Source organism: Echiichthys vipera, assembly GCF_963691815.1.
Source record: "Echiichthys vipera genome assembly, chromosome: 8".
In the NCBI taxonomy this organism is placed as follows: domain Eukaryota; kingdom Metazoa; phylum Chordata; class Actinopteri; order Perciformes; family Trachinidae; genus Echiichthys; species Echiichthys vipera.
The window spans coordinates 4,871,418-4,897,259 of NC_139833.1; the positions used below are offsets into that span (position 1 = coordinate 4,871,418).

The 25,842-nt window shown below is 42.7% G+C and overlaps 1 protein-coding gene across 2 annotated transcripts; it reads right to left on the reverse strand.

The window, feature by feature from the left end:
- Positions 1 to 25: 25 nt before the first annotated feature.
- Positions 26 to 23,703, reverse strand: vwde (von Willebrand factor D and EGF domains). 2 transcript variants are annotated; one of them, XM_083919016.1, is made up of 31 exons: positions 23,608 to 23,703; positions 20,138 to 20,328; positions 18,702 to 18,933; positions 17,406 to 17,480; positions 16,322 to 16,551; positions 15,995 to 16,084; positions 15,042 to 15,183; positions 14,724 to 14,938; positions 14,330 to 14,403; positions 13,829 to 14,102; positions 13,510 to 13,706; positions 12,468 to 13,354; positions 11,980 to 12,116; positions 11,550 to 11,714; positions 10,780 to 10,884; positions 9,655 to 9,769; positions 8,808 to 9,058; positions 7,213 to 7,432; positions 6,896 to 7,033; positions 6,423 to 6,635; positions 5,823 to 6,224; positions 4,631 to 4,726; positions 4,388 to 4,483; positions 4,194 to 4,289; positions 2,986 to 3,081; positions 2,599 to 2,694; positions 1,687 to 1,782; positions 1,501 to 1,596; positions 1,030 to 1,125; positions 758 to 855; positions 568 to 683 (listed from the first exon to the last, which is right to left on the reverse strand). In XM_083919016.1, exons 1-31 carry the CDS (start codon positions 23,681 to 23,683, stop codon positions 669 to 671), a joined length of 5,310 nt encoding a protein of 1,769 aa, XP_083775142.1. In that variant the 5' UTR covers positions 23,684 to 23,703; the 3' UTR covers positions 568 to 668. The 2 variants fall into 2 exon arrangements, with proteins under 2 accessions (XP_083775141.1, XP_083775142.1); XM_083919015.1 differs by having other exon boundaries at positions 26 to 855.
- Positions 23,704 to 25,842: the final 2,139 nt, after the last annotated feature.

Sequence of the window (25,842 nt, forward strand, 5' to 3'; positions counted from 1 at the left end):
ATTTAACCAAAAACAAATGCGCAGAAACGGTACATTTTCTTTATTTTGTCACATGTACCACAGTGTAATCTGGTGGTTTTTTTATATATAAAACAAAACCCAATATAGAACTCCAACAGGTGGTCATTACTTTACCCAATCAAATAATATATTAATAAAAACAATAAACAAACATATAAATGTCTAAAACAAGTTACTGATGTGTACCATTTAAATTCAGCATAATTAATAAAGCAGCCTTGCATTTTAGTTCATATCAGTTTGGTAAAAGGCTCTAATTTGGCTAAATTGTAAAAAAAAAACCACCTGAAACTAAAAGCTTGCTGGTAATATACTACATCTTATGAATGAATCATCATTATCATCAAACTATTTCATCTAATATTTATATTTATATCCGTACTGTGCAGTAACACACATCTGAGTAAAGCCTCTGCTGATGCGTTTAACAGATGTGTGTTACTGTGAGCCATGAGGTAGTGATATACAGGGACGAACAGACAAGTGCAATACATCAAGTCCCCCCTGTTAGCCTTCAAAACACACACACTGACACACACACACACAGTCATACACACGTACATACACACACTCACTCATTTATGGTGCTCTCTTCTTGCTTTGTGCATTTTGTAGTTTCTTCCATCCCATTTCTCTGTTCCTCTCCATCATGCTTGTGACGCCTGTGAAGGTGCAAACATAAATGATTTAAAATTAAATTTGTGTACGTGACATAAAGTGTGACTCCGTTGCTGACCTTTACTGCGCAGGTGAGGCCCTTGTAGCCTCTCCGACAGTGACAGTAGTCAGGGAGGACACACCTCCCTCCGTTCAGGCACCGCTGCTTACAGACCGCTGAGGAGGGAATCCACATTACAGGAGTTTAAACTCGTGTTTAGAAAAGAATAGTGTGATAAATATATATTTGTTTGTTGTAAAAGATAAAGTTGCAGTTCACTCGTGTTCTCTACTGTATGTCCAGGCCAGTGTATCTACATCACTGCATTGTTTTATCAAGAATAAACTCACGTGTTTGACACTGAAGACCTTCCCAGCCGCTGACACAGTGGCATGTGTTTGGTCCCAAACACTCACCGCCATTTTTACACTTTTGCAGACAGACAGCTACGGGGATAAAACAGAGAGGGGTGCATGAACACAGCGGCCTACAGCAGCCTGATAAATGATTGTTTGAGAGAAAAACGGTAAAAAATGTCATGTTGTTTAGAAAGTATATAACCTGTGGGGGGGGGGGCATAAAATACTGTATTTTTTTCCTTTTTATCTTTATATATTGTTCTGAATCAGTGGGGGACATGCTGCTGTGTATGTTTTATACATAAAGTCACATTTAAACAGCATCACAGACTCGGAAGAGGAATGAGTTTTGCCCTGAGCTGAGCCTCCCAGGCTGAGATTCCCTATTTTAAGATTTTAAAGCGTGTTAATGCAAACCTTTCCAACCTCTGATGTATTTGAATAAAATACGGAGTCACTCACGTATGCTACACCTCTTCCCTCTCCATCCTGATGCGCATGAGCACGTGTTGGGTCCCACACACTTGCCTTTGTTCATGCACATCGGATCACATACACCTGGAACACATTGGTTTACACATTAGATTAACATTGAGTCGTGTCGAACTAAAAACATCACTTTAAATAAGACCGTGATTTTTTACTCACTCTTCTGACACCTTTTTCCTGTGTAGCCTTCAGGACAGGAGCACACGTTGTTCCTCATACACTGACCTCCATTCTTACAGGGAGGACTGCAAACAGCTGAAAAACATATCAGGAGGTTTCACACTTGTGTCACTGAAAATAAATCATTTATATCATCTCAAACCTCTTGTGCATAAGTATGCCACACTTCTGAAAGTCAAGCAAGTAAAACCGTTTTTTTCAGAACCAAAGGGTGAAAAGCACAACATCTCCCCTCTCTGCCGTCCTCTCCTACGTGTTTCAATAATCTCCCTCAGGATAAATAAAGCTTCTTGAATCTTGAATCTTAAACGGATGGATTAAATAGTTAAATAGTAATTAAAGAAAAGGTCTTTAGCGTGGTCTGTGTAACTCTGACCTGTTAGTGTAGAGAGGTGAATGCCTGCAGGGATCAGTGAATAATCACCATATTATTAAAGAAAATGAACCCGCAGCACTTCAGACAATCCTCAAATCTTAAGTTAGTATGTTGGAGCTTATATTTCTGTCTGTCTTCATTCTTAAAATCTGCCATTTTCGTGGGAAAAACAGCAGTGAAACAGCCGTTAGACCATTAAAGAACACTCTCCATAAAACTCTTAATCGAAACACAGACTAATGAAAATCCATACGGTTTTGCAGCTTGATGGCCCAGATTTAATAAATAATAACATGATGCTATTTAATGGATAATTAATTCACCATTGAGAAAGAAAAAAAAGATAAAAGATGGAGCTGAAGGAGACCTCCATGAGCCTCATGGTGTAAGCGAACACCTCAAAGATCCTCTCCCAGGAGCTGAAATTGAAACATTTTCTGCACATTTCGTCTCTTGAGGAAGAACAGCAGAGCAGTAAAATGCGTCCGCGTGATAAATATTCATCAGAGTTTTACCGATTTGACACTGAGAGCCGTAGAAGCCGGCGGGACAGGCACAGATATTGGGCTTAATGCATGTTCCTCCATTCAGACACACAGGGTTGCAGAGAGCTGTGGAAGACACAAGGAGACACATTTAGATACAGCACGTTTAATATTTGTATTTCAAGCTTTCATTTGGATCAACACAGTGTCTGAGAGAGAAAATCTTGTTCCCTGTGATGTAGGAAGTATTGTATTGTCATGGCAACAGTTTCAATATGAAGGATCAAAAGCGAGTCATATTAAGATTGAGTTATTTGCCACATAGAAATGCGGTCCAGAAAATAATAACCACTTGAATAGAAACACTGTGTAGCTGCATAGTGAAGGCACACTTGGTCACAGGTGTTGTGTTTGTACCTGAGTTACACGTTGGTCCGTACCAGCCAGGTTTACATTTGCAGACATCGGGAGAAACACATTCGCCTCCATTTTCACAGTGCCGGTTACACACCACTGAAACACATCAATTATTATTAATACGCACATGTCAAAAGGGATCAAATTTTTGTTTACTTAACGTGAAAGATGGGCGGCAGACATTAGCAGTGAGAAGAGAACAGCACCGTATTATTTTTATTAACAATTCTTTGCAGACCACCTGGGCATCTTACATGTCTTTTTAGCTATAGATCAATTTCACACTGCACCAGGTCTCAAGACTATTTTAAAATCCTTTTATAATTACAATAAAGCCTCTGAACACCCACACAGGTGTTTTTGGTTAATCTAGTTGATTAGACCTCTTCTTAGGACTGTGTGCGTGTGTCTACTGTGACTGATTGACATCTTTCTGGGTCTCCTGTTAGATTTGTTGCACCTGTTAAGGGTACAACAAATTACACCTTTATAATTCTTACGTGGGTTTTCTCCGGGTTCTCCGGTTTCCTCCCACAATCCAAAGACCTGCACGTGTTAGGTTAATTGATGAGTCTAAAGTTGCCCTTAGGTGTGAATGGTTTTCTGTCTCTGTTTTTCTCTATGTGCCCTGCGATGGACTGGCGTCCTGTCCAGGGTGGACCCCGCCTCGCGCCCGATGTCAGCTGGGATCGGCTCCAGCACCCCCCGCGACCCTGACCCCGGGATAAGCGGTTGAAGATGAATGAATAATTCTTAGTAGCAGATGGACATTTATGACCCCCTATAGTCCCATCAAAGCTCCGCCCACTTTCAACCCAAGCAGAGGTCTAATCAGCCAGAACACGTAGAGGGGAGATTTTGCTGCTGCTGTCTTGGCCCAGGACATTCTTGTAAAGGTAATTTTTAATCTCAATGAGGTGTTTTTCTGGTTAAATAACTTCTAAATAAAAATATATAAATAAAATTGTATCAATTCCCACCCCGCATCAGCCCCACAGCTGATTTACAGGTGACAGAGAGCAGTTTCAATCTTCTCAGCCAACTCCTGGCAGCAAGTAAATAAGCCTATTACCCAAAATCTTTCATTCCAAGTCAGCACTTCAACCCCACAGTCATCGTTTCATTTCCATTCTGTAAATCTCACAGACTGCTACTTCAACACAACACAATCTGCTTCACTCAGTCAAAGTACTAAAGCAACATCTCACTGATTTCACATCTGGGTCCCACGAATCCGTAGGGGCAGGTACACAGGTTTCTGGCCAGACAGGTGCCTCCATGTTGACAAGGCGGCTCGCAGCTCGCTACACAACGACACGGGGTTGCAAACAACACAGGGATCCTCATCAGTATTCTGTGTGTGTCAGCATTTTAGACAGGAGCGCACATGAGCTCAGATTACCTTCCTCACAGGTGCGGCCACCGTAGCCCGCAGGACAATCACACACGTTAGGTTTCACACACTTGCCCTGGTTCTTGCAGTCCGGTCGACACACAGCTGAAAGGGGAGGAAAGTGGCAACAATCAGATGCAGAGAAAAATGTGATTTAACAGTAGTGTGTCTGTGTTGTGACAGCGTGCAGAGTACTCCAAGGTTTAATGTCTGAGAACTGATGCAGCCCTCTCAAAATGTTCCCCTCCTCACCAATATGACAGTTGTACCCGGTGTAGCCGTCCTTGCAGGCGCAGGTGTTGGGCAGAGTGCACTCCATGTTCCTCCCGCACTGATACCTGCACACAGCTGAAATGAAATCACACGTTTACTTGAAGAAATACACCCATGATAGGAAGATACTCCCCTCCAATCTATAAAGAAGTTGAGACTGAAACTATTTAATTTTTGTACCTCTTTAAGTCTTTTATCCTGCAAACATTTGGCTGCTGGTCAAATAAAAATAAGCAGATTGAGGGAACATTTCTGAGCCCATCTGGGAAACTTGCATTGTACTGTTTATGAATTCAGCTTCTTATTGATAACTTCTTATATTGTTGCTTAGATACCAAATGATAAGTTGATTTATTAAAAAAGAATAAATTATTTGATACAGAGGTAGAGCTGCCAACAATGTCTTTAAGAGAGCAGCATGCACAGTAATCAATGCACCTGGCACAATATCCCTTATATCCCTTTCTACTGACCTTAAAATGTACATTATTTTTCTGTAAATTAAGAGTTGTGTTCTATATTTTTTGCTTTGAAATTGGCAAAACATGCTACATTATATATATTATTTAAACATTTTCCCTCAGTGAAACCATATATATTTAATATCTCATTTCAAAGAGTTGGTGAATAGTGAAAAGTGTTATTGAGAACAATCGTGATAAAAATGTCCAAATAATATCATGCATTATTATTATAACGTAAAAGTGAATCACAGGCACAGAGATGTTTTGACTTTATGTCACACAAAAGAGCATCTTACCTGCCAATTTAAACAATGACGTAATGATTTAATAGAGTAGTCAAATCGAGTATGCGTGGTTAATTACTTTCACCAAGGAGGTTATGTTTTGGGTTCTTCTGTCAGCAGGACTGTAGAAAAACTCATGAAACTTGGTGGAGGGGAGCGGCATGGGCCAAGGAAGAACCTATTACATTTTGGAGCAGATTTGAGTCGCAGGGCTGATACACAAATTATATTATTATTACTTTTGATACCATTATGAGACAGGGCCTGGACTTGGCAGAGGATTTGCGCTCTCCAAGTGTCCTCCTTGATACATTCAGTGTGGTTTGCCTTTTTGTATATTGAATGTCTGTCAGTCAACATCTCTAAATCCCATATCCTTCCTACGCAGGAAGCTGCTTGCGGACTACGCTGACACTTAAGTACCTTTACATGTGACTCCATCTCCGGTGTAGCCGTAGGGGCAGCGTCCACACCTGAAGGACCCGGTGACGGTGGGCTCACAGGGAACACCAGGGAAACAGGGAGAGTCTGCACAGGTGACATGATGAGATGGTGACGGCCATTTGACCCCGGTGGTAAGGTCGGGGCTCGTCCCACCGGGCTGACCTCTGTGGACGGTGGGGTCCTGTGGCGTTGCTGTGGTCTTTCTGTCATTGGAGGAAACTCTGGTGATGGTGGCTTCTGGTCTCCTCCTGTCAGGGGCTCGTCTGGGTGAGGTGGGAGACGATGAAGAGGAGGAAGAGGAGGTGGGAGTCATTTCCTTGCTGGAATTTGATATAATGATATGAATGTGATCGTCTGCTCCGCTGGCGACTGTCCCCTGACCTGTAAAATACTGGAAGTTAGAGGATATGACTTAAAAAAACAAAATTTAACCACAAAATTTTATTGTTTAAAATAACTATTCTCACATAATGATAGGTAAAAACATAAACTTGCTATCACATTCAATTTACAAATCAAAACCACAACGTCCTTTTACCAGCTTCAGTTTTGAGTAGAAATAACTGGCTTCACTCTCACCTGCTGCTGTGCACGTTCGTCCGTTTCCATGGAGACCGGGAGGACAGGGTCCACAGACGAAGCCCGTGGAGATGTGGGTGCTCTCGAAACACTGGACTCCCGGGTAACATGGCCGTCTGGAGCACGGCGACGGGCCCGGAGGTTTGGGCTTCACTGAAACCTGCGGTATTCTTGCTGGTGTGGTCACAGCTTTGACCAGAGAGTCTTGGTTACCTTGGAAACAAAAACGATGAAAACAACTTTCGACGGGTAGACAAAAAAATGTACTTTCTTATGTAAGAGTGCATGAATCAAGAATAAGAACTAAGATAAACATCTTTAGAAAATGAGAAACTATGGCCGGGAAATTAGCCTATTAATCAGCTTCTGATGCGTCTAATAGCAAATTAGCATTAAATAATATAGATGATTTCCAACCTTATCCTTTTGAAACAAATGAAACTTTAAAAGAACATTTGAGGGAGAAGAGTTACGTGTGCAGATTTTCCCGTCGCCGCTGTATCCTTGGGGGCAGACTCCACAGATGAAGGAGCCCAGAGAGTTGTTGCAGTCAACTCCGGGGAAACAAGGCTGAGAGACGCACTCATCTATATCTTCTCTACATGTGCGGCCTGAAAGCACATAAAACACAAACCGATATAACATAAGAACACTGGACCACTCCAGACACAGCACTTGAACACCCGTAGGTAGGTTCTTATAATTCCTCTGCCCATAAATAAAGGTCAATAAGGTCACAGATCACTAATCGACACTTCAAAGTACAGAGAGGGAGGGAAACAGCTTCTACCTGTCATCCCGGACGGGCAGATACAGGAGAAGGAGTTGGGGCCGTCAATACAGTGGCCCAGTCTGCAGGGGTTAGGTTTACAGTCATCGACGTCCACCTCGCACCTTTCACCTTTAAATCCATCGGGACACACACACAGGTATTCCCCACTGCCGGCAGGCGTGTTGGCGTTGGTCACACAGGAAGCTCCATTCAGACATTCACAGGAGCGCACAGACACCTGGAGGATAGGGGAAAAGAAACAGGTGCGTAATCTGAAAATAATGTTTTGGCAGGTGGTGTATTTCATTTAACTGGCTTTAGACTTTATTTATTCCACAATGAGCCCTCGAGGAGGAACAGTATATGGATGTAGTTACTGTATATATAGAACGAGTCAAACTCTGGATGAATACAATACAATAAAGAGGAAAACAAATATAGAGACAGGCAAACAAGCTCATTCCGGTAAATATTCAAAAGCTACTTTAAAGTAGCCGTTATTGTTTTTATATTAAGACACATGGTCTTGAAACAAAGCAGATTTGTTCTGTGCACAGGACAAAACCAAAACTAAATACAAAATAATAGGAAGGATATGTCAAACTATGTCAGCTTACCTCACACGTATCAATGAATATAGCTTAAATAGAAAAACTCAAAAATACAGATAGTAATAAACATATCAAAGTCATTTACCACTTTATACCAACAGGAAATGCACAATGATGCATGAGCAGAGAACTACATGTCACATCTATATCGCCCTCCAGTGGGAGGAAGCAGCAAATAATGATCTGTTAGGAGGCAACGGCTGTGGTGGGCCCTTGATCACCATTTTGCCTGTTTTGGACCCTTTAACTGTTTTGGACCCTTTAACCCTTTAAACCTTTAAATACAACAATCAATTAAAAGACATAAAACATAAGAAAAATAATACCCATACGATCAAAGCAGTTAAAAATAAGAAAAATTTAAAATCAAGTAAATAAATAATGTCGACATCTAACTGGGTATCAAAGGCCACGGAGCAGAGATGGGTTTTAAATAGTGATTTAAAAACAGACGGAGAAGAGGCCTGTTTAACGTGCAGAGGCAGATCGTTCCATAATTTGGGAGCCGACACAGCAAAGGCACGGCCCCCTCTGAGCTTCAGCTTAGTTTTAGGCAGAATCAGGAGCAGCTGATTATCTGACCTGAGAGAGCGGGCGGATATATAAGTCAGTAGAAGCTCAGATAGGTGGTGCGGGGCAAGATCATTCAGGGATTAAAGGCAAATGAAATTATTTTAAAATGGATCCTAAACTAAATAGGCAACCAGTGGAGTGAAGCTAAAAGGGGGGAAATGTGCTCATGTTAAAAGACGTACAGTTGCATTCTGAACCATCTGGTAATGGAGCGATGGAGGACCCACTAACCCCCCCATACAGCGCATAGCTGTAATCCAGCCGATGGATAAAATGACTGACACTCAACTCTGCCTGAATATACACTGTTAAATTGCTGTTGAACACCTAATGAATGTAAGGCCTACTGCTGCAGTGTGAGATTAAAGTGTGGTTAAAGTACCAATGTTCAGGTCCCAAAATGACCCACAAAAGAACAACAAACCTTACCTGAACGGAGGCTCTGGTCACAGCATGACAGTCGTCCGTCACAGTGAACTGTACGGTGTGTGAGTCTGCAGTTTCAGTCTTCCACATCAACAGGCCGGCCGGAGACAGAGACGCACCTTCAGGACCAGATTCCAGGGTGAAGAGCACCGCCGAGCCCTCGGGGTCCCGAGCTTGTAGTTGGTACAAGAAGTTCTCCCCCTGGAAGGACCGGAGACGAAACGGCAACGACTGGAGCACCGGAGGCTCGTTCTCTGATGGGACACGCAAAGGAGGGAATAAGTAAGAGAGTGAATAAACAGATTACATTAAAGTGGGACTAATCAATAAGCGTGCCCTGTGATAGACTGGCGTCCTGTCCAGGGTGTACCCCGCCTCACGCCTGATGTCAGCCGGGATCGGCTCCAGCCCCCTCACTACCCCGACGGGGATAAGCAGTTGAAGATGAATGAATGAATGAATAATCAATAATTCACACCGTGTCCTGTTATCGCCATGATATAGATCAGTGATTTAACTTCAGTAAGGTCAATGCACCGTTTGAGCTACTTTAAGCTGAAGGAGCACAGTTGGTCAGAAAGTGTAAGAATGAGGTAAACTCTCCTCATATCAGCGCCGGGGAACTGAAGCAACTTCAATGACTCCAATCTGCACAGAGCTGCTGACAAATTATCACAACATCCTCCAGTGACTACCAGCTAAAAAAACCCAGTGATGGCTATTCAGCCTCAGCTCTATTGAGAAGTGACACATTCAAACTTTTTCCAATCTTACAGTGCACAATATACTCCAGACTTCCTGAGCTGTGAGACAAACCAGATGAGAAACGATGAAGTTTCAGTGTACATACTCTTTGCTATGGACCATGTGTGTTTGGACGAGTCCGGGCGGCATGTGAGGCAAGGGCTGCTGGGATTGGACTCCCCCTCACTGTAACAGAGGCCGTCAATGTTGCAGGTTTTCTCCTGGGAAGGAGAGGCAATAAATGACAAAACAATTATGTTCAGCGTTTATTTCTCTGCCTTTCATGACCTAAAACACGCTGCTCAACCCTGACCTGCCTCAGTGAGCTACATAGGTTAATGTAAAACATGTCACGCAGGAGAACAGGGGCAGTTTTGTTCAAACACCCACAGAACTAAATTAACCTGTACATGTGGTCTGAGGAAAACAACTCTAATCGCTTCCCGTGTTTAAGGATACCTCACACATCAGTGGTTGTGCTGCTATTATTTATAGTTGCATGATGAATGAAAACCTAGTTTGAATTACAAGAAAAGGTTGTTCAAAAACTAAGTAAAAACAACACTTTATTAGAGAAAATAATAAAAACTTAAATAACCAAATTATAAACAAGCAGTACATACAATGAGCTGACTTTATAAATATTCAACACTTACCATTAAAGCTAGTTTTTGATCCATGTAAAACAGAAATATGACTGTAGGAGCTTTTTATTTAGTATTTAGTTGTTGTTTAAGTAATAATAAGTATGACTGATTGATTGATTGATTGATGGATCATCCTAGATGTTTCTTTAATTAGATTGGATCTTGATAGTATTTTTTTTGGTAGTTTATGTTTGGTTTAATTATTTTCTTCTAAAGCATATTTAATTTTTTAGTATTTGTATTTTCTGGGGACTGGGTAACACTGTGGGCACCTGTGGTTATATAGGCAGGTACTGTAGGTGTAGGACCAGTATGCACCTGGGTGGGCCTATGTTTTTTTTTTACCAGAGCAAGAGAGGCAGTGGGAGCAATAATATCTAATAGCTTTTTTCTTTTGATTTCTTGTTTAACTTACTATGTGTTTTTCATTGTTTAGGCTAGGACTAGTTAAGGGTAAACTGGAGAAATAACAGACTTTGAGTCTTTGCACTGAAAATGGACAGTTTCCCTTAGATCCTGTTTGATTTAAGTCTGATTTTACTGACAAATGGACACTGCAATCACTACCAAGACAACATTCTTACCCTCAGGGTACAGAGGACTTCAGTGTTGAGGCTGCAGATCTGGCAGGCTCCGTCATACAGAGTCAATATCTTGGCGTTACTGTAGCTGTAGCCATCATTGGATACCTGCCATCAGCAGAAGCTTGATTACTGTGGATCACTGGGAAGAGGCATTAAACAAATAAACTGAACTGTAGTGAGCTGAACTGTAGTCGCTCACATTGGTATAATCTGAGAATAATATCTTAACTATGGAAACAGTATAAACTGCAGATACTGTGACGCTGGAGAGGGCCCTCCGCACTGATAAATGTTAACCAGATCTAACTGCTGTGAATAAGTATCCCCACACTTTGATTCATGCAGTTGGCAGTGGAAAAAAACAATCAGTTCCCACTGTTTCACACAGCTGAGTTCGTTCTCCTTCTAAAGCACTTCAAAGTTGGAGCAAACCTCCAGCTGCACTCTGTGGACTTTTTTCACAACTGCAGCCGGCAAATAAAAAGGAGCAAACCTTCACATATTTCTGCTTGACATTACTTCATTGCAGATTTACTGTTTAATCTCATATTGGGAGATTTTCAGGTAGTGAAAAATGTTCATGCTAATCCCTAGTTTTGAGAACGGCTCAGGCTGGGGACGGAGAAAAAAAATGGGAGAGAGGGAAGTAATAAAAAGCTGAAAGAGAGAAGCCTGAGAGAGGGAGACCAGTACCAACAAGACAGCACTGATCTTTTTTGCAGCCGTTTCACCAGTGTGCATCGCAGAAAATAGTTGGAGATGTGACTAACTTTAATCTGCCAGAGGGCCAGTGGTCTGTTTGTCACCGTCTCCAGGTCCAGGCCTGCAGCAGCACGGGTGTCCCCCAGGGGGAGCTGACACTCCAGAGCCGTCACATCCAGAAAGGTTGCCAGGACAAACTGGGGCTCGTCCAAGACCCACTGCCCACCCTCAAACTTGACAGAGGGAGAGAGGGTGGGATGCATGAGGTGTAGGTTGAAGGTGTAAAAGAGGGAGAGACATTAGTGAAGGACAGAGAGTAAAGAAGGAGATGAAAACAGATGAAGATACAGATTTTTAGAGCATTAATCAGAATCAGAATATTACTGACTCTGACTCTCTACATTAAATACAATATCACAGTTGTTCCATGGCCCAAAAAAAGAAGAAAGTGACAACTTAAGATAAAGGACAAAGAAACAAAACAAACAAAAAAAGTACCTTTTCTCTAACAAACTCACACTTGAGCTCGTAGGAGTTCTTGAAGCCTTGACCGTAGACCTGGACGGTGGAGCAGTCGCCCTGTCGGACGTCACACAGGCCCTCCTTCTCCAGCTCAGTGATCTCTGGGATCTGGTCTTCAAAACATCAACAACACGGACTGTTAGACCTGAGATCTATTGCACATTTAACCGTAGAGTATGTCTCGCTACGTTAAGTCTGTCATCATAGTTTTTAATGTACTATGGGCTGTAGCTTTTCTTTTCTTCTGTTATTGTTTTTATTAAAGAATACAGGACATTTTACAGTCGAAAAGGAAACTTGTCAGTGCTGACTGGCGATTAAACTCTGTAATGGAAACTAAACTCTAAATTACTTCAAACATATGTTTCTATCGATATGAGCAATAAAGAGTATTGGATGATATATCAGATATATTAAAGACCTCTCTAGGATGTCTGTGTCTGTGTATGTTTAGTTTATGTTACCAGACAGCACACTGCAGTCATACGACCCAAATCCCGGGAAGCAGACACAACCCCACTCTGAGCACTGGCCGTTCCCGTTGCACAGATTGGGGCACTTGAGGACAGCCAGAACATCCTGGTAATCTTCTTCTCTCTTCCTCTCCTCTATTAGCCTCCTCTCACACTCATTTTCCAGCAGCGGTAAAGTTGCATTCAGCCACGACTGCTCATCCTTCAGCTGCAGGTCGGTAACGCACATAGCCTCCGCACGGCTAATTATTGACTCATCCAATAGGCGCGCACAACCTAACGCTATGCTGGAGCCGGCCACAGCCTGCTCACACTGACTCCTGGCCTGCTGCTCACTCCGGCCAGAGGGTGTTGGCCACGTTAGGGAAGAGTCTGGTTGAACTGCCGCTTCATGGTCCTCTGGGAAAAAGTAGGTGAAGCCCTCCAGATCAGACTGGCTGAGGCTTTGGTGAGGAGAGTTAGAAATGTAATGGTGGGTCTGTCGCCTGCTTCTGCGCCGCTGGTGGTGAGCTGAGGTTGAAGCTTCATCCCTGGAGGCTCTCAAGGAGAAGTTTCTGACAAGTGGCTGAGTGTCACTTCCTCGATCCTGGGTGTTTTGGCTGGAGCGACCTGGAGGCAGCGGCTGTCTGTCGTTTCCTTCAGCTTTGAGTAGTTCCACCGAGCCGATGTACTCGGCAGTGACGTCCAGGGTGGGGATGACACTGGGGAGGTGAACGTTACCGTGATGAGAGCAGGTGGAGTCGGAGGAGGTGACTTGTTGAGATCGGGCTCTGGGAGATGTGAGGCGGGGCTCTGCCTGACAGTTACAGTACTTGCGGGGGCTCAGTGTACTCAGATGGGATGGCACGGTGTCAAACAGGCTGCTGCCTGGAGGGAGTCTGACAGAGGAAAGAAGATGTCAGTGAAGAGGGTCTTTGCACGGCCTCATAGTGTGATATAGTGTGATACAGGCAGGATTACATGTCCTATTCCTACATTGCTAGCAACAACAAAAATGGTGACAAGCGTGGATGTGATTGACACAAACACTGACCTCCATTCAGAGATAAAAGCGTGCAGATGCTCCAGTGTGGCGCCCCCTGCTGAGTGGAAGTCATTGTCAGCTTGTCCGTCATAGGTCCCACACAGGCCCTCAGTGTGTCTCTGGTCTGAACTAGGAGCTCTCAGCGTCAGACTCATTCCCCAGTCAGACACGTCTGCACGAACAAACGCTCCAAACGAGAAGGTCATCTGCAAACAGTCAAAGATTATATATAATATAGAGTATATCTACATTTATTCAGCTGTACTGTATATTGTTTTGGTCATCTGTAGACAGATTTCTGAAATGCGTCCGACTCATCCTGCCTCACCGTGACTTTGCGTCCCTGGTAGGACTCTGTGATGCGGATGCCGCTCTTACTCAGGTCTCTGTTCTTCACTGACAGGTGAGGTTTGGTTTCACCCATCTCTCCGTTGCACATGTCAAATGCGATGACATCGCCGCCGTCCCTCGCCACGAAGCCACAGACACACGAGGCGGCATGCACCACGCTGCCGCACTCCCACTGACGAACATGGACCTCAAATGGCCTCAAACTGCTTTTATAGAGAACAAAGGTGCCGACTTGGTAGTTCTCATAGTGCCTGTAAATAAACAGACACATATTCACAGATTGTCTCCCCTCCAGCACTTCTTTTATGGCCATTAGATATTATATATTACAGTGCAAACACAGACAGCAACACAATCTATCAACAATTCCAAATGTCCACATATATATTTAAATCTGTTCATTTTCAATCAATGATGCTAAAGTTTATGATAAATATAAAGAATGTCTCTGGATTAACCGAATAAGAGACTGAAGTACCTGCCATCAAATGTGATAATGTGAGGATCAGTGAAGGAGTAGCAGTAGGCTGAGGGGACGTCCTTCACTGTTATCTGAAAGGACAATTTAATTCCTGTTAAAAATAAAATACTGAGGATAGAGCATTACAGTACAGGGCTGTACCGTTCTTCACTACATATTTAAAAACCAACAAATGCGACAAAATCAGTGTCACATCAAAAAAGCAGTTTGAAACAAACAAAAATCATGAGGAAAAAGGATTCAAATGAGGGTTAAATAGAATTACTAAATATATTGAGAGATTAAAAACGATTTGATATATAAAATTAAAAACGTCATGAGTTAAATAAACCAAACAAAGTCTCTCAAAATAACTTTTTCAGATTCCCCTGGGATAGTTTCATCTGTTTACCTCAACCGGGTCTGGTGAATATCCGTTCCACAGAAAATCCTGTGTGTTGATGGATCTAACGGAGATCTGAGTCGTCCTGTTGCCATCTCTGACAAAGTCAGTGACGGGGCTGAAGTGGATCAGAGCTCGGCTACAAACCCCGTCCCTACAGGGGCCCCGTGACAGATCCACCGCACAGGAGGACAGAGATAGATCTGCACCCAATAATCCCTCACCTGTAACACGAGGGATGAGGTGTGGTTTATTTGCATGATGATCCAACAAAAATAAAAATATTGTGGCTAGATTATTTTTAAATACTTTGCTGTAAGAGCTCACCTTTACTGCTCGTGCTGAGCTGCAGAGACAGCGTGCACCGCTCCGTAGAGGACTCTTCCAGACACGGGACAGGAACTGTGCTCTCAACCATCAGCTCATACAGCCTCCCGTCCTCAAAAACACTGCTCACCTCTGGTCTTAGCTGGATAAAACATTTGTAAAACTGGTGAGCCCTTCTACAAAGAGAACCTTCATCACAAACGCAGGACATTCAGAGGGACAAGTCTTAGGGAAAGAGTTATTTCTAGCAGGAACCAGTTATTTCTAGATATACTGTATAGTTTAAGTAGGATTTATATCCTGATATTCTTGATAATATATCTTTGGAGAGTATGTTATTTTTTTTCACTTCGGACAGAGCCAGGCTAGCTTTTCCTCCTGCTCTCAGTCTTTATGGCAATGCTAAGCTGACTCACTCCTGGCTCTAGCTCCATACACACAAACATGAGATTGGTACTAGTGCTGCACAATAAATCTTTTTTTTATATCGTCACTGTGATATCAATGCAACACATCACACTTTTTTTTTAGTCACATTTTAAACTGCAGTTCTCTATTGACGCTCACTTTCAATTCACTTTTTTAAGGTGCTGTTGTGTTCAATTCAATCTTTAATTTGTCCTATAAAAATGTTGGAAATAATTTACTTTCAGTTTTTGTTTTCATTCAACAAGCAGTTTGTTGTATTTTATCGTTATAATGAAAGCAGCAGAGAGGCAGAACTGAGACTTAAATAGCTGTCTCATTTATCGCATCTCGTTATAGCACATTGCATGTTGTCCTTATACGGTGCAGCCCTGATTGGTAAAAAACGTTCTGACAGATCCTCACTGACATGCATGCAAAAACATATAACTGCACAGACAAATGATCTCTCTGCTAGCCGTGGTCACAGTACTTTTCATAAAGAGACACCACACACACTTATAGAACTTCAGATTAGTGTAATATACCATAACCCCAGCAAAGAACTCTGGGCTTTCCACTGGAGTTCCACGGACATTGGGTGAGTCCAAGAAGAAACTGGAGCTGGAGCAGTAAATCTGAGGCAGGGAGAGAGAGAGATTTGTTGTCTGAATTGGTATGCCTGCATTAAAAAGAGAGAGACAGGGGGACAAGGAACAGGAAGACCTACACAGCAAATAAAAGGGAAAAAAATCCTGGATGTATAAAAGGTTTTATAGCTAAGGCCAGGTCACACACACAGTAAAACAGAACGACATGTTGACAGGTTTCAATTATAGCTCCGGTCACAGAATCGTTGATTTATACAGTAAGACCTTGTCCCCCAGACGGAGATTGAAGCCGTCCAGCTCGATGAAGGCGTAGGTCTGGATGGTGGTCTCCTGTTTGAGCTCCTCCTTCTTGCCCTCGGGTGAGAGGCGGGACCAGGCCACCACGTAACCCAGGGAGCTGTTGGAGCTGCTCCCAAAGCTGCACTTCAGGTAGACGGACTTTCCTGTCACCTCTGCGACAATCACTGGTGCCGATGGAGTGGGAGGCTGCTTTGCTGACAGGAGAGAAGCAGGACGAGTGGGTAGATTAGTGGAGTCTAACATGTTTGGGATTAGATGATGCTTCTGAACCATCTGAAAAAGCTGGCTCCCTTTTAGACCTTGTTACTGGTTTAATGTCCAGATGTAGTATATGGACATCATAAACCCTGGACTTTCTATGTGTTTTTCATGGTTTAGGCTAGGACTCTTGCTTCCAGTTAAGGGAAATTTTAAGGTTACTGCATATATTGATTAGTGTTACAGGTGGGCAGGACCATTTCCCTAGATTTGTTAATTGCTACGATTAAATTAACAACCATAAACACCTCATTTGCTGGAAACTTTTGATAGTTTCCATTCCAGTTGTGACTTTATGACGAAGCAAGCACCACCCTCAAAGAAAAGTGTCATGCAAAGGAAGGTAGCTTAAGCTGAGGGACATTAATTCAAGTACGGAAACGGTTCTAGCCACAAAATATTGAAATATTTAGCAAGACGTACTCTCTGAATTTAAAAGTAGAAAGGAGAAGTTGGGCATCACAGCAGCCTGGATTCTATTATTTAAGTTAATGAACATGTTCAGTGATTTCTCATCTTCCTCTAATCAAACCTCCCTCCTCTTTCCCACCTCTGCCAGCTTCCTAAAAACCTGCCTTGGCGTAATTCACGACCTGGCTGAGGGCCGTCGCCATGGAGACAAGGCCCAGCGGACGCCAGGACACATGCTCAGCTCATTAAGAGGAGCGGTGAGGGGGCCAGCGGTGCATTCCTGGCCGCATGGCAACTCCCTGACCTCCTGATTGTTTTGGTGTTTGACCTAACATGAAGAGACAAGCGTAAGCCATAAACAGAGCAGCAGGATTCTCACTTTTACATGTTCCATCGACGTTCACCTCATCAGGACCGCAGCTCAGCGACATTGTGGGTGAAGTCTCAGATATCTCTGTTAAGACAGATAGGAGAGCAATAGTGGCAATCAATCATAAGTCAGTGTTAATTGACATAATAGATTATACTGCATTGTAGAGAAGAGACTCAGGAGACAGAGGACTGTGAGTTTGTTTTGAAGATATTTTCAAGGAGGCAGTTTAGTTTGTGTCTTATGTTGAAAGGTGTTGGAATCATGTGTATCCTGTACACTCGTTACTCTGTTGTAGCTTTGTATTAAAGACCAACATTTTTCCATACTGCTTTCTTTGGGATAATGTCGTATCCTGCTTCTGTTCGGACACTATGGTATGTTCACATCGTAGTTACACAACCTTTATGTACCACCCAAAACACACCATCCCTACAGTGAAGCATGGTGGGGGCAGCATTATGTTGTGGGCTTGTTTCTCTTCAGCGGGGACTTGGCAGTTAGTCAGGATTAAAGGGAAATGGATGCTGCCAAATCCACCCACATTCTTGAGGAAAACCTGTGGCCCTCTGCTACACACTTGAAAATGGGCAGGTGGTTTATCTTCCAGCCTGACAATGACAACACACCTCCATAAAAAAAAAACAGTGTCTAAAGGACAGGAAGGTGAATGTCCTAGATTAGCCCAGTCAGAGCCCTGACCTGAATCCTACAGAACATCTGTGGATGGACTTGAAGAGTGCAGTCCATCGCCGCTCACCACAGAATTTGACTCAAACAGTTCTGCAGGAAGACTGGGGAAATATTTCCCAGTCTAGGTGCACAAAGCAAAAGGTGCTTCCACAAAGTATTACATCTGGCGATTCATCCATTTTCAAACCTTGCTATTCTACTTTTTAAATTTTTTTTAATTCATTTTCAGAAGTTTTGAAAAAAAAAAAATTCTTGAATGTTGTAAGGTAGAATGTATAAATCAAACTTGAAAAATATATTTTTTATGTATTATCATTTCAGGCTGTAAAACATAAAAGTGACTATTTCAAAAGGGTATCATAACTTTACTGTACACTGTAGGCACTGGGGCACTGTAACTATAGCAACAATTCTTCTGTGTTGTAAAGCCATTTAACTGTCAGAGGAGAAACAAACTCTGGACTAAACTAGCAACAAACAAACTCAAAAATAATGGATGACAGTGTGAATACAGAGAATTTATTTCTGTGGTAATCGGTCATGCTATAAGCTCGATATTGCACTCTGAGGAGCCCTAATATCGGAAATCATGGACTTTCTGTTCTGACATACCCTGAGCGCAGTATCCCATGCATCCCTGTGTAGGCTGGAGCAGGTAAACGTGGAAGTCTCCACAGTTGCGGACGGTGACAGGGATTCGGAACATGCAGCAGTCTTTGCTAATGGTGGGGTAGAGCTGCCAGGCAGCGCAGGCCGTCAGCTGCTTCACCTCCAGGGGCCCCGGCAGGGACTCACCATCACCCAGGGACAGCCACACAGGAGCCTGAGTCCCACAGTGGTTCACCTGGATGATGAGAAGGAGATATTACGGAGAACATTAGGGCACAGAGGGTTAAATTAATATTACATGAATGAAAGCTTTTATATTTGCTATTGTCAGCACCTGATGAAAATGTTTGGAATATTAAAAAGAAATATAAACAGGTCGTATTTGCAGCTTTGCCCCTAAGTCGTCACCAAAATCACTTTTAGCTAATACAGCATAAATCTGAAAACGCTACATTGCAACACTTATCGTTATAGTTTGTTCCCCTTAAAAAAGGTCCTTAGCCTGATAAATGTAGCCATTTATCCGACCGCCATCATCATAAAGTCATCATATTATTATGTAACACATGTTCACAGCGATCGTCTCATCCTTCCTCCGCCCACTCCTGTGGAAATCTATCACCCGGGGAGACCAGCGATGCCCTGGGAAGGCAGAGGGAGGCTGACACTTCAGATGGATCCTGCAGGCTCCTCACAGCAGGACACACGCAGGAAATGAGACACATTCCAGCTCTCCTTGCGCTCTCCTTCATAAATATGTACTCACGCACACACACTGATAACTGTGTGTATCCACAAGCGTGTATGTATTCATGCTCGCACACATGCACTTCTTATTTTAATATACAAAGTCTCAGGTGAGAACAGAGAGGCCACCTCAGAGTTTCTCCACATGGGATGACAGATGGAGTCTTGAGAGATTTAAAAGTGATGTATTGATGTTTGTAATGAAAGAAAAACTTTTGGAATATATCACCATTTTCTCACCACATGCGTCTGCACGAAGAGAATGCAGTGATTGACATGATAAGATGAAAATAAAGCGTGGTGGTCATGAGGATTGTACAAGCTTCAACTGAGGTCACGGTTGGTTAAAAAACACTGGGATATAAAGTCTGACTCTGACTTTCTGTGCCAACATATGAACTGTAAATTAAATTAGTCCGTTATAGAATCTACGGTCTGTTATTCCTGGACGCAGTTTTGATCATGGACCGTTTTAAGTTAAATTTTAAACTTAATTTGACACAAATTATTATCATAAGTGGGATAATGTAGAGTGAGCAGGTCATAATCGTATATTAACTCCTGCTCACTCTATATCATCTCTCACAGATCGGCAAAATACTTGGCTAGGACGTAAGGTTGACATGATAAAGCATTTTTAGTTAGCTGTATATACTAGAGACAGAGATACACTACACATGTGGATCACTTACCTCCACACACTGGGTGGGCATACTGGCCGGCTTGTCAAAGATCTGAAACTGGTACCACCCCGGAGTGAGGGAGTGGTCGCAGATAAAGTCCTGCAGAGCCGACTGCTGCAGCCAGCTGGAGCTAAAAGTGGTGCTGCGGTAGGGGTCCTGGAGGATGGAGTGGCCGCCCGGTGAACACTCTGGAGGGGGCACTGCAAGTCCAGCCAAAGAGACAACATAAGCACTGGATGAACACCAAAACTGTCAGTACTAATGATAAAACATATGGAAGGCTTTCTGCAGGGACAAACCGTCTATACTCAGAATTTAATTTCAAAAATGGTTTAAAACATCTGGGGCTTATACCAATACATTTACTTAATAAGACAAGGACAAAAATAAAGTTTAGAGAAACTCCAGGACCACTTGAAGTATAAACAACACCTTTATATTGGCTACTTCCACCCTGCAGTTACAAGTGACCTGAATCTGATATGCGAACAGCACAAGTCGCATTAAATCTGACATTTTGGAGTCCGAATTAGGTCACTTTTTAAACGTGGTACTGAATTGGATACGTATCGGATTTTTTTTATGTGACTGTCATCTGAACTACCATATGTCATTCTGACCCACGCTGCATTATTCTGTAAATGAATCACAAATAAAGTTGATTGGAAAAAAAGTGAGCCACATGCGGGAGCAAGGAACAGAATCAAAACAAACATGGAGGACAGCAGTAAAGCAGGCGGCCAGTGGAGGGACAGTGAAGTTTTAGGCCTCATTAGTATTTGCCACAAACTGTTTTTAGCCTTAAGCCATAAAGTCCTACAATACCAGTTGTCGTTGCCATGTTTGCTTCAGTAAACACTGTTGTGGCGTGATGTCATCAATGATCAGCTGCATATGCGGGTCACTTCAGGAGCCTGAGCTGTTCACACAGCATTCTGGAGACAGGCCACGTTTAAAGACGTATAGTGAAAAGCCAAACAAAAAAATCGTATTCAAGCAATAAGACCTTCAGTGTGAACCTAGCCTTAGAGGACAACACGTTTCGGTTTGTGGCTTTCATCAGTCATCCCTGGTGTTCATCAGGCGGGTTTGGACCTCTTCAAAGTACATTTGGCCAACCAGAAGACTTCTCTCACTACCTCTGGAGAACCCTCATCGCATGTGTAGTTCAAGAAAGTTGTGATGATGTTTCTCCACTAAAATAACATCATCTCCTGCCATGAGCATCCTTTGGACTCAACTGGAAGAAGGTTCAATACAACAGGGTCTTTAAGAAATGATAGTTTACATTAGGGAGAAACCTGGAGCAGGGCCAGAAAAGGTCAGTCTGGGTTTCAATACTGAGGATGGATGTCAACAGGTCCTTTTATAGAGCCAGGAACAGGAAAGAGTGACAACTGTGAAGACAAAGTCATGACGGCACAAAATCCAACCGAAGTAGGCTGACTGAAGTGAAATGAAAATAGCACTATAATAACATAATAATAATAACACTAGCCTATGAGGCTCGTGGCTCACTTATGGTGACCGGGATTGGGAAATAAGAGTGATTCCGAGAAGTGAACACAGGGGACTAAAGCGACCAAAAAAATGAGAGATGCTTGTGGTAGTGTGTTAAAACTAGGGATGCATTGATAGAGGACTTTTTCAGTCCTGATACTGATAAGACACGGGCTTCGGGTCTCTTCCGATACTAAGTACCAATCCGATACCAGTGTTTAATTAATAAACTGTATGCGTCACTGTGTGGAAGTGACTAAGATAACTGTTTTATGTGTAAGGAAGTATCAGGCTGGGCTTATCCAGCTACTGATGATTGATTGTATTCACCCCCTAATTAAAACATGAACATAAAAGCATATGGCCACAAAAGTGAGAGCAGAGAGTAAAGAAAAAGATCGTACGCTGCAGCACAAGTTTTCTGGCCCTGACCTGAAAGGTCAAGTGAAAGGTGATAGGAAGACAGACAGGAGACGACAGGAGCTGTCACAGCTGCCAACAGACCATCCCTCATTCTCGACACCTGGTCGCTTCAGTCCTGATCTTGATCTAAATTAATTGGTAATTGCATTACATTAGTAATGAATTACTTATAAACCTCTAACACAAATCTACTACATGGTTGTGGACATCGTAGAGTTTACAGGGTTTAACTATAACAAATGAATCACCTCCTGTGTTAAACAAACAGCCATGAGAATCAGACTCTTGCTAAGACCTTCAAACACCAGCACCAGGATCCAAAATCAGTTTCAGAAAATAAGCTCTGTAATAACGGGGTAGATCTGAGCTGGAGCCAGACCCAACAGCGTTATCATTAATGGGTTTTCCCAGCAGGATGTGACTGCTGATGTTTAAGATATGGCGGCACATGAGTCGAACCATAAAGGGAGGAAGTACTTGGTATTCATCATGTTGGGGCAAAGAGCTGCTGGAAACACCATTCCTTTGCTTATGATTAGCATGTTAAGAAAACGATGTGACTTTAAAGCAGGAGGACAACTATTTCTTGAGTGATCCTGAGTGTGTTTCACATAAATCCAAATCCAAATGAAAGACATCCTCTTTAAACATTTGCTTGAGTGGAAGCAAGTCCTAAAGCTGCAAAGGGAAAGGAAAGGTTAAAAGGTCAGCAGGTTAAAGGTTAAAGGAGGACTCTTAAACACAGTTTGAGTCATTTGGGATCATTAGAACAGCCAATAAAATAAAAGCAGCACATCTTTCATTCAGGGCTTGTCAAGAGTTGGTAGCGGACACAGGAAGTGACCACAGGTAACTGAGGAGGTCGAGAGAGAGAGGCTAAAGGTTTATAGTGCGACCATAGAAGTTAATATATGACCACAAAAGTGAGAGTAAAGATCCAAGCAGGAGCCAATAAGTTCTGTGAACTGAAACAAAGTTTTCTGGCCCTGACCCGAGAGGTCAAGTGAAGATGATAGCCTGACCGAGTCTGACACGGAGGTGACAGGCAGACGAGCCGCTGAAGGGGACGACGGGAGCTGTCAAAGCTGCCGATAGACAACCCTTCATTCTCGACACCTGGTCACTTCAGTCCTGATCAGCTGGACAGGAACTGTGAGAGGCCACATCCTGTCTGCCTGTCAGAGCGAAAGACGCTTTGTCTCCATTTTCCATGACAGAGCAATACATTACACTGTGACCATGAGACTTGGAGGTATGTGGCCTTGGATAACAGTTACATGATGGATGAGAAGGTGTCAGCTCCTTTTTGGCAGAGGAACAAAAGACAACCAGAGGAATCCGAGGACTCTTTATATCCAGAGATTCAATTTGATTCGTTTTAATCCAACTTTGGTTTTTAAATTGTTGTGTTTCTTACAGAGGAAAACGGCAGAGAAGAGTTTAACAAGATGTTCGTCCATTACATCTGTGCAAACAGTGCGTGCGCAACTCCTGTAGCACAATTAAAGAGTCACACTCAAGAGTCGAAGGTGAATTAGTGAGAGGGTCGCGCTTACCTGTTTGAGCGTGCATGACGTGAGGAAGTAGAAACACAACGCACGGAAGAAGTTTAAACACGCTTTCAAGTCTCATCGTCCTGCAGCGTCCAGCGCGCGACTGTGCAACCAAACAGCGCGAGCACTGAGCGCGAGCACTGGCGCTGTTTTACCCAAAGTCCCTCTGAGCAGCAGGAGCGCAGCCGTCGTTTCCGTTATCCGACCCAAAGCAAGTGAAGCAGGAGGAACTCCGCTGGTTCCTGAGGTTTGTTGAAGCCGTCTGTGGTCGGAGTGAGCGGAGATGCTGTCGGACTGCAGTGGCTGCCCACAGACTGCAGGACCCGCAGGCTGCAGCAGCATCAGGAGGGGCATCAGCGGTACACCTTCCTCAAACCTCCACACCTCTGCACACATCTGCTGCCACTGAGTCTCCCCACTGCACAAGCTCCAGCTCTTATTCTGAAATATGCAAACAGTTAACAACAAAGTATTTTATTAATCGATCAGTTATTTGATCTCTAAAACATCATTAATGTTGATTAAAATAGTAAATATAAGTAAATTTACTCAAATACTGCACTTGAGTACAATATTTAACATACTTTATTGGAGTATTTCTATTTTATGCCACTTCTACTCCATTACATACCTCAGAATAATGTTGTAAAATATGACACTAACTTTTTTGTACATATAAAAACATGATGGGCCTTTATGGTGTGGTGCAGTGCCACCCAGTAGTGTACAGAGTATGTAAAGATGGCTACCACTTTTAAAGGCTCTTATTTTCATTTGTAAGTGATAAAACTGAATAATATAATAATTCTATGATAATATTACATTTTGAAAGGTAAGTAAGAATGGAGAACGCAGCAAATGTCCACACTCAGAGCTGGAACCATCACATCTTTGTTTAAAAACTGACTGATTATGGTAATTGGTAAATGGACTTGTACTGATATAGCGCCTTTCTAGTCTTCTGACTACTCAAGGGGCTTTCACAGTGTTTGTCACATTCACCCATTCACACTGACATTCACACTGACGGCAGTGGACATCTACAGACCATCTAATCTAACCATTCACACCACATTTACACACCCATGCGCAATTCAGGGTTCAGTGTCTTGCCCAAAGACACTTCGACGTGTGGCTACCAGATGACTAATCGTTTAATCAACTACATTGTTTCCACTCCTTAGCTAAATATTAATATAATCATTCTGGGTAACTACGCATTACGCATTGATTTTGTTTTGCTTTTACATGTAAAACACGCAAAAGCTTTATGCATAGGGCTGCAGCTAATGATTAAGATGAATCCACTCATCACTTATTTTTTAATCAAACCCAAAGATATTTAGTTCACTATCACACAAGACAAAGATCAGGGGAATGTTCTGTAATTATCAGTGCTCTAAGTATTATTAGACCACTACGTGATTATCAAATTAGCTGCCGAATAGTTTTGTGACCGTTTCAGTTTGAACAATAGGCTACTAGACAACAACAAAGCAGGACCTACCATAATACCACAAGAAATGTCAAAGGTCAAACTGCTTCCACAGTAAAACTACTAAACTGCCAAGCTGAAATGATACATTTATTATATTCTATATGCAGAAAGATGAACCAGGTTCATAAACCCAACCGTACTCTATTGTAGGCTTCAGTTTTCTGTGTCACCTTTGATTTCCAAACATTAAAGAACTGACACAACTTCATTAATCATGTCATTTTGGGAACTCTGTTGTTCAGAGAGAGAGATTAAAAATCAATGATCTCAAACCTGAAAAAACGATCTGCATGTTGCAATGTTTTCTCCATAACTAAGGCAGACTGATGGTCTAATGATGGAAGTTCACGACTGGCCAGTTATATTTTATAAGTCCACCCTCCAAATCACTTAAACAGATGACCCGCATGCTACATTTTTCAGAGAAACGGCCTCATCCAGAGAGTGGAACTTTGGGTACGCCAGATATCTCAGTCAGGTCCTTTTCCAAACTGCTCGTTTCCATTCTCACGCTTTAACAGCAGCCGTGCTACTCGGATATAAAGTTTCACTGGCAGGAGCTGAGGACCTGAGGCTGATTGTTCTGTCAAAGACATGAAACTGATCCCTTTAGAAGAGGAAAGGTAGAAAAAGAACGAGGGTAGAACGGTTATTAAACTACAGTGCTGCAGGGTTGACGTATTTTAGTAGGCCCACCCAGGAGGTAGCTTCGCCAACAGAGTTTTTCCTTTAGATTTTTA

Bases quoted from the DNA above. Each gene is read 5' to 3' on its own strand.
- vwde (XM_083919015.1), bottom strand. From the start codon at position 23,683: ATGAGACTTGAAAGCGTGTTTAAACTTCTTCCGTGCGTTGTGTTTCTA. The intron at 11,715-11,979 runs GTACTTTTTTTG...CCCTCTGTCAAG, and splicing joins GTGAGTTTGTTAGAGAAAAG to TTTGAGGGTGGGCAGTGGGT. The intron at 6,636-6,895 runs GTAACTCTTCTC...TTTGTTTCCAAG, and splicing joins CGACGGGAAAATCTGCACAC to GTAACCAAGACTCTCTGGTC.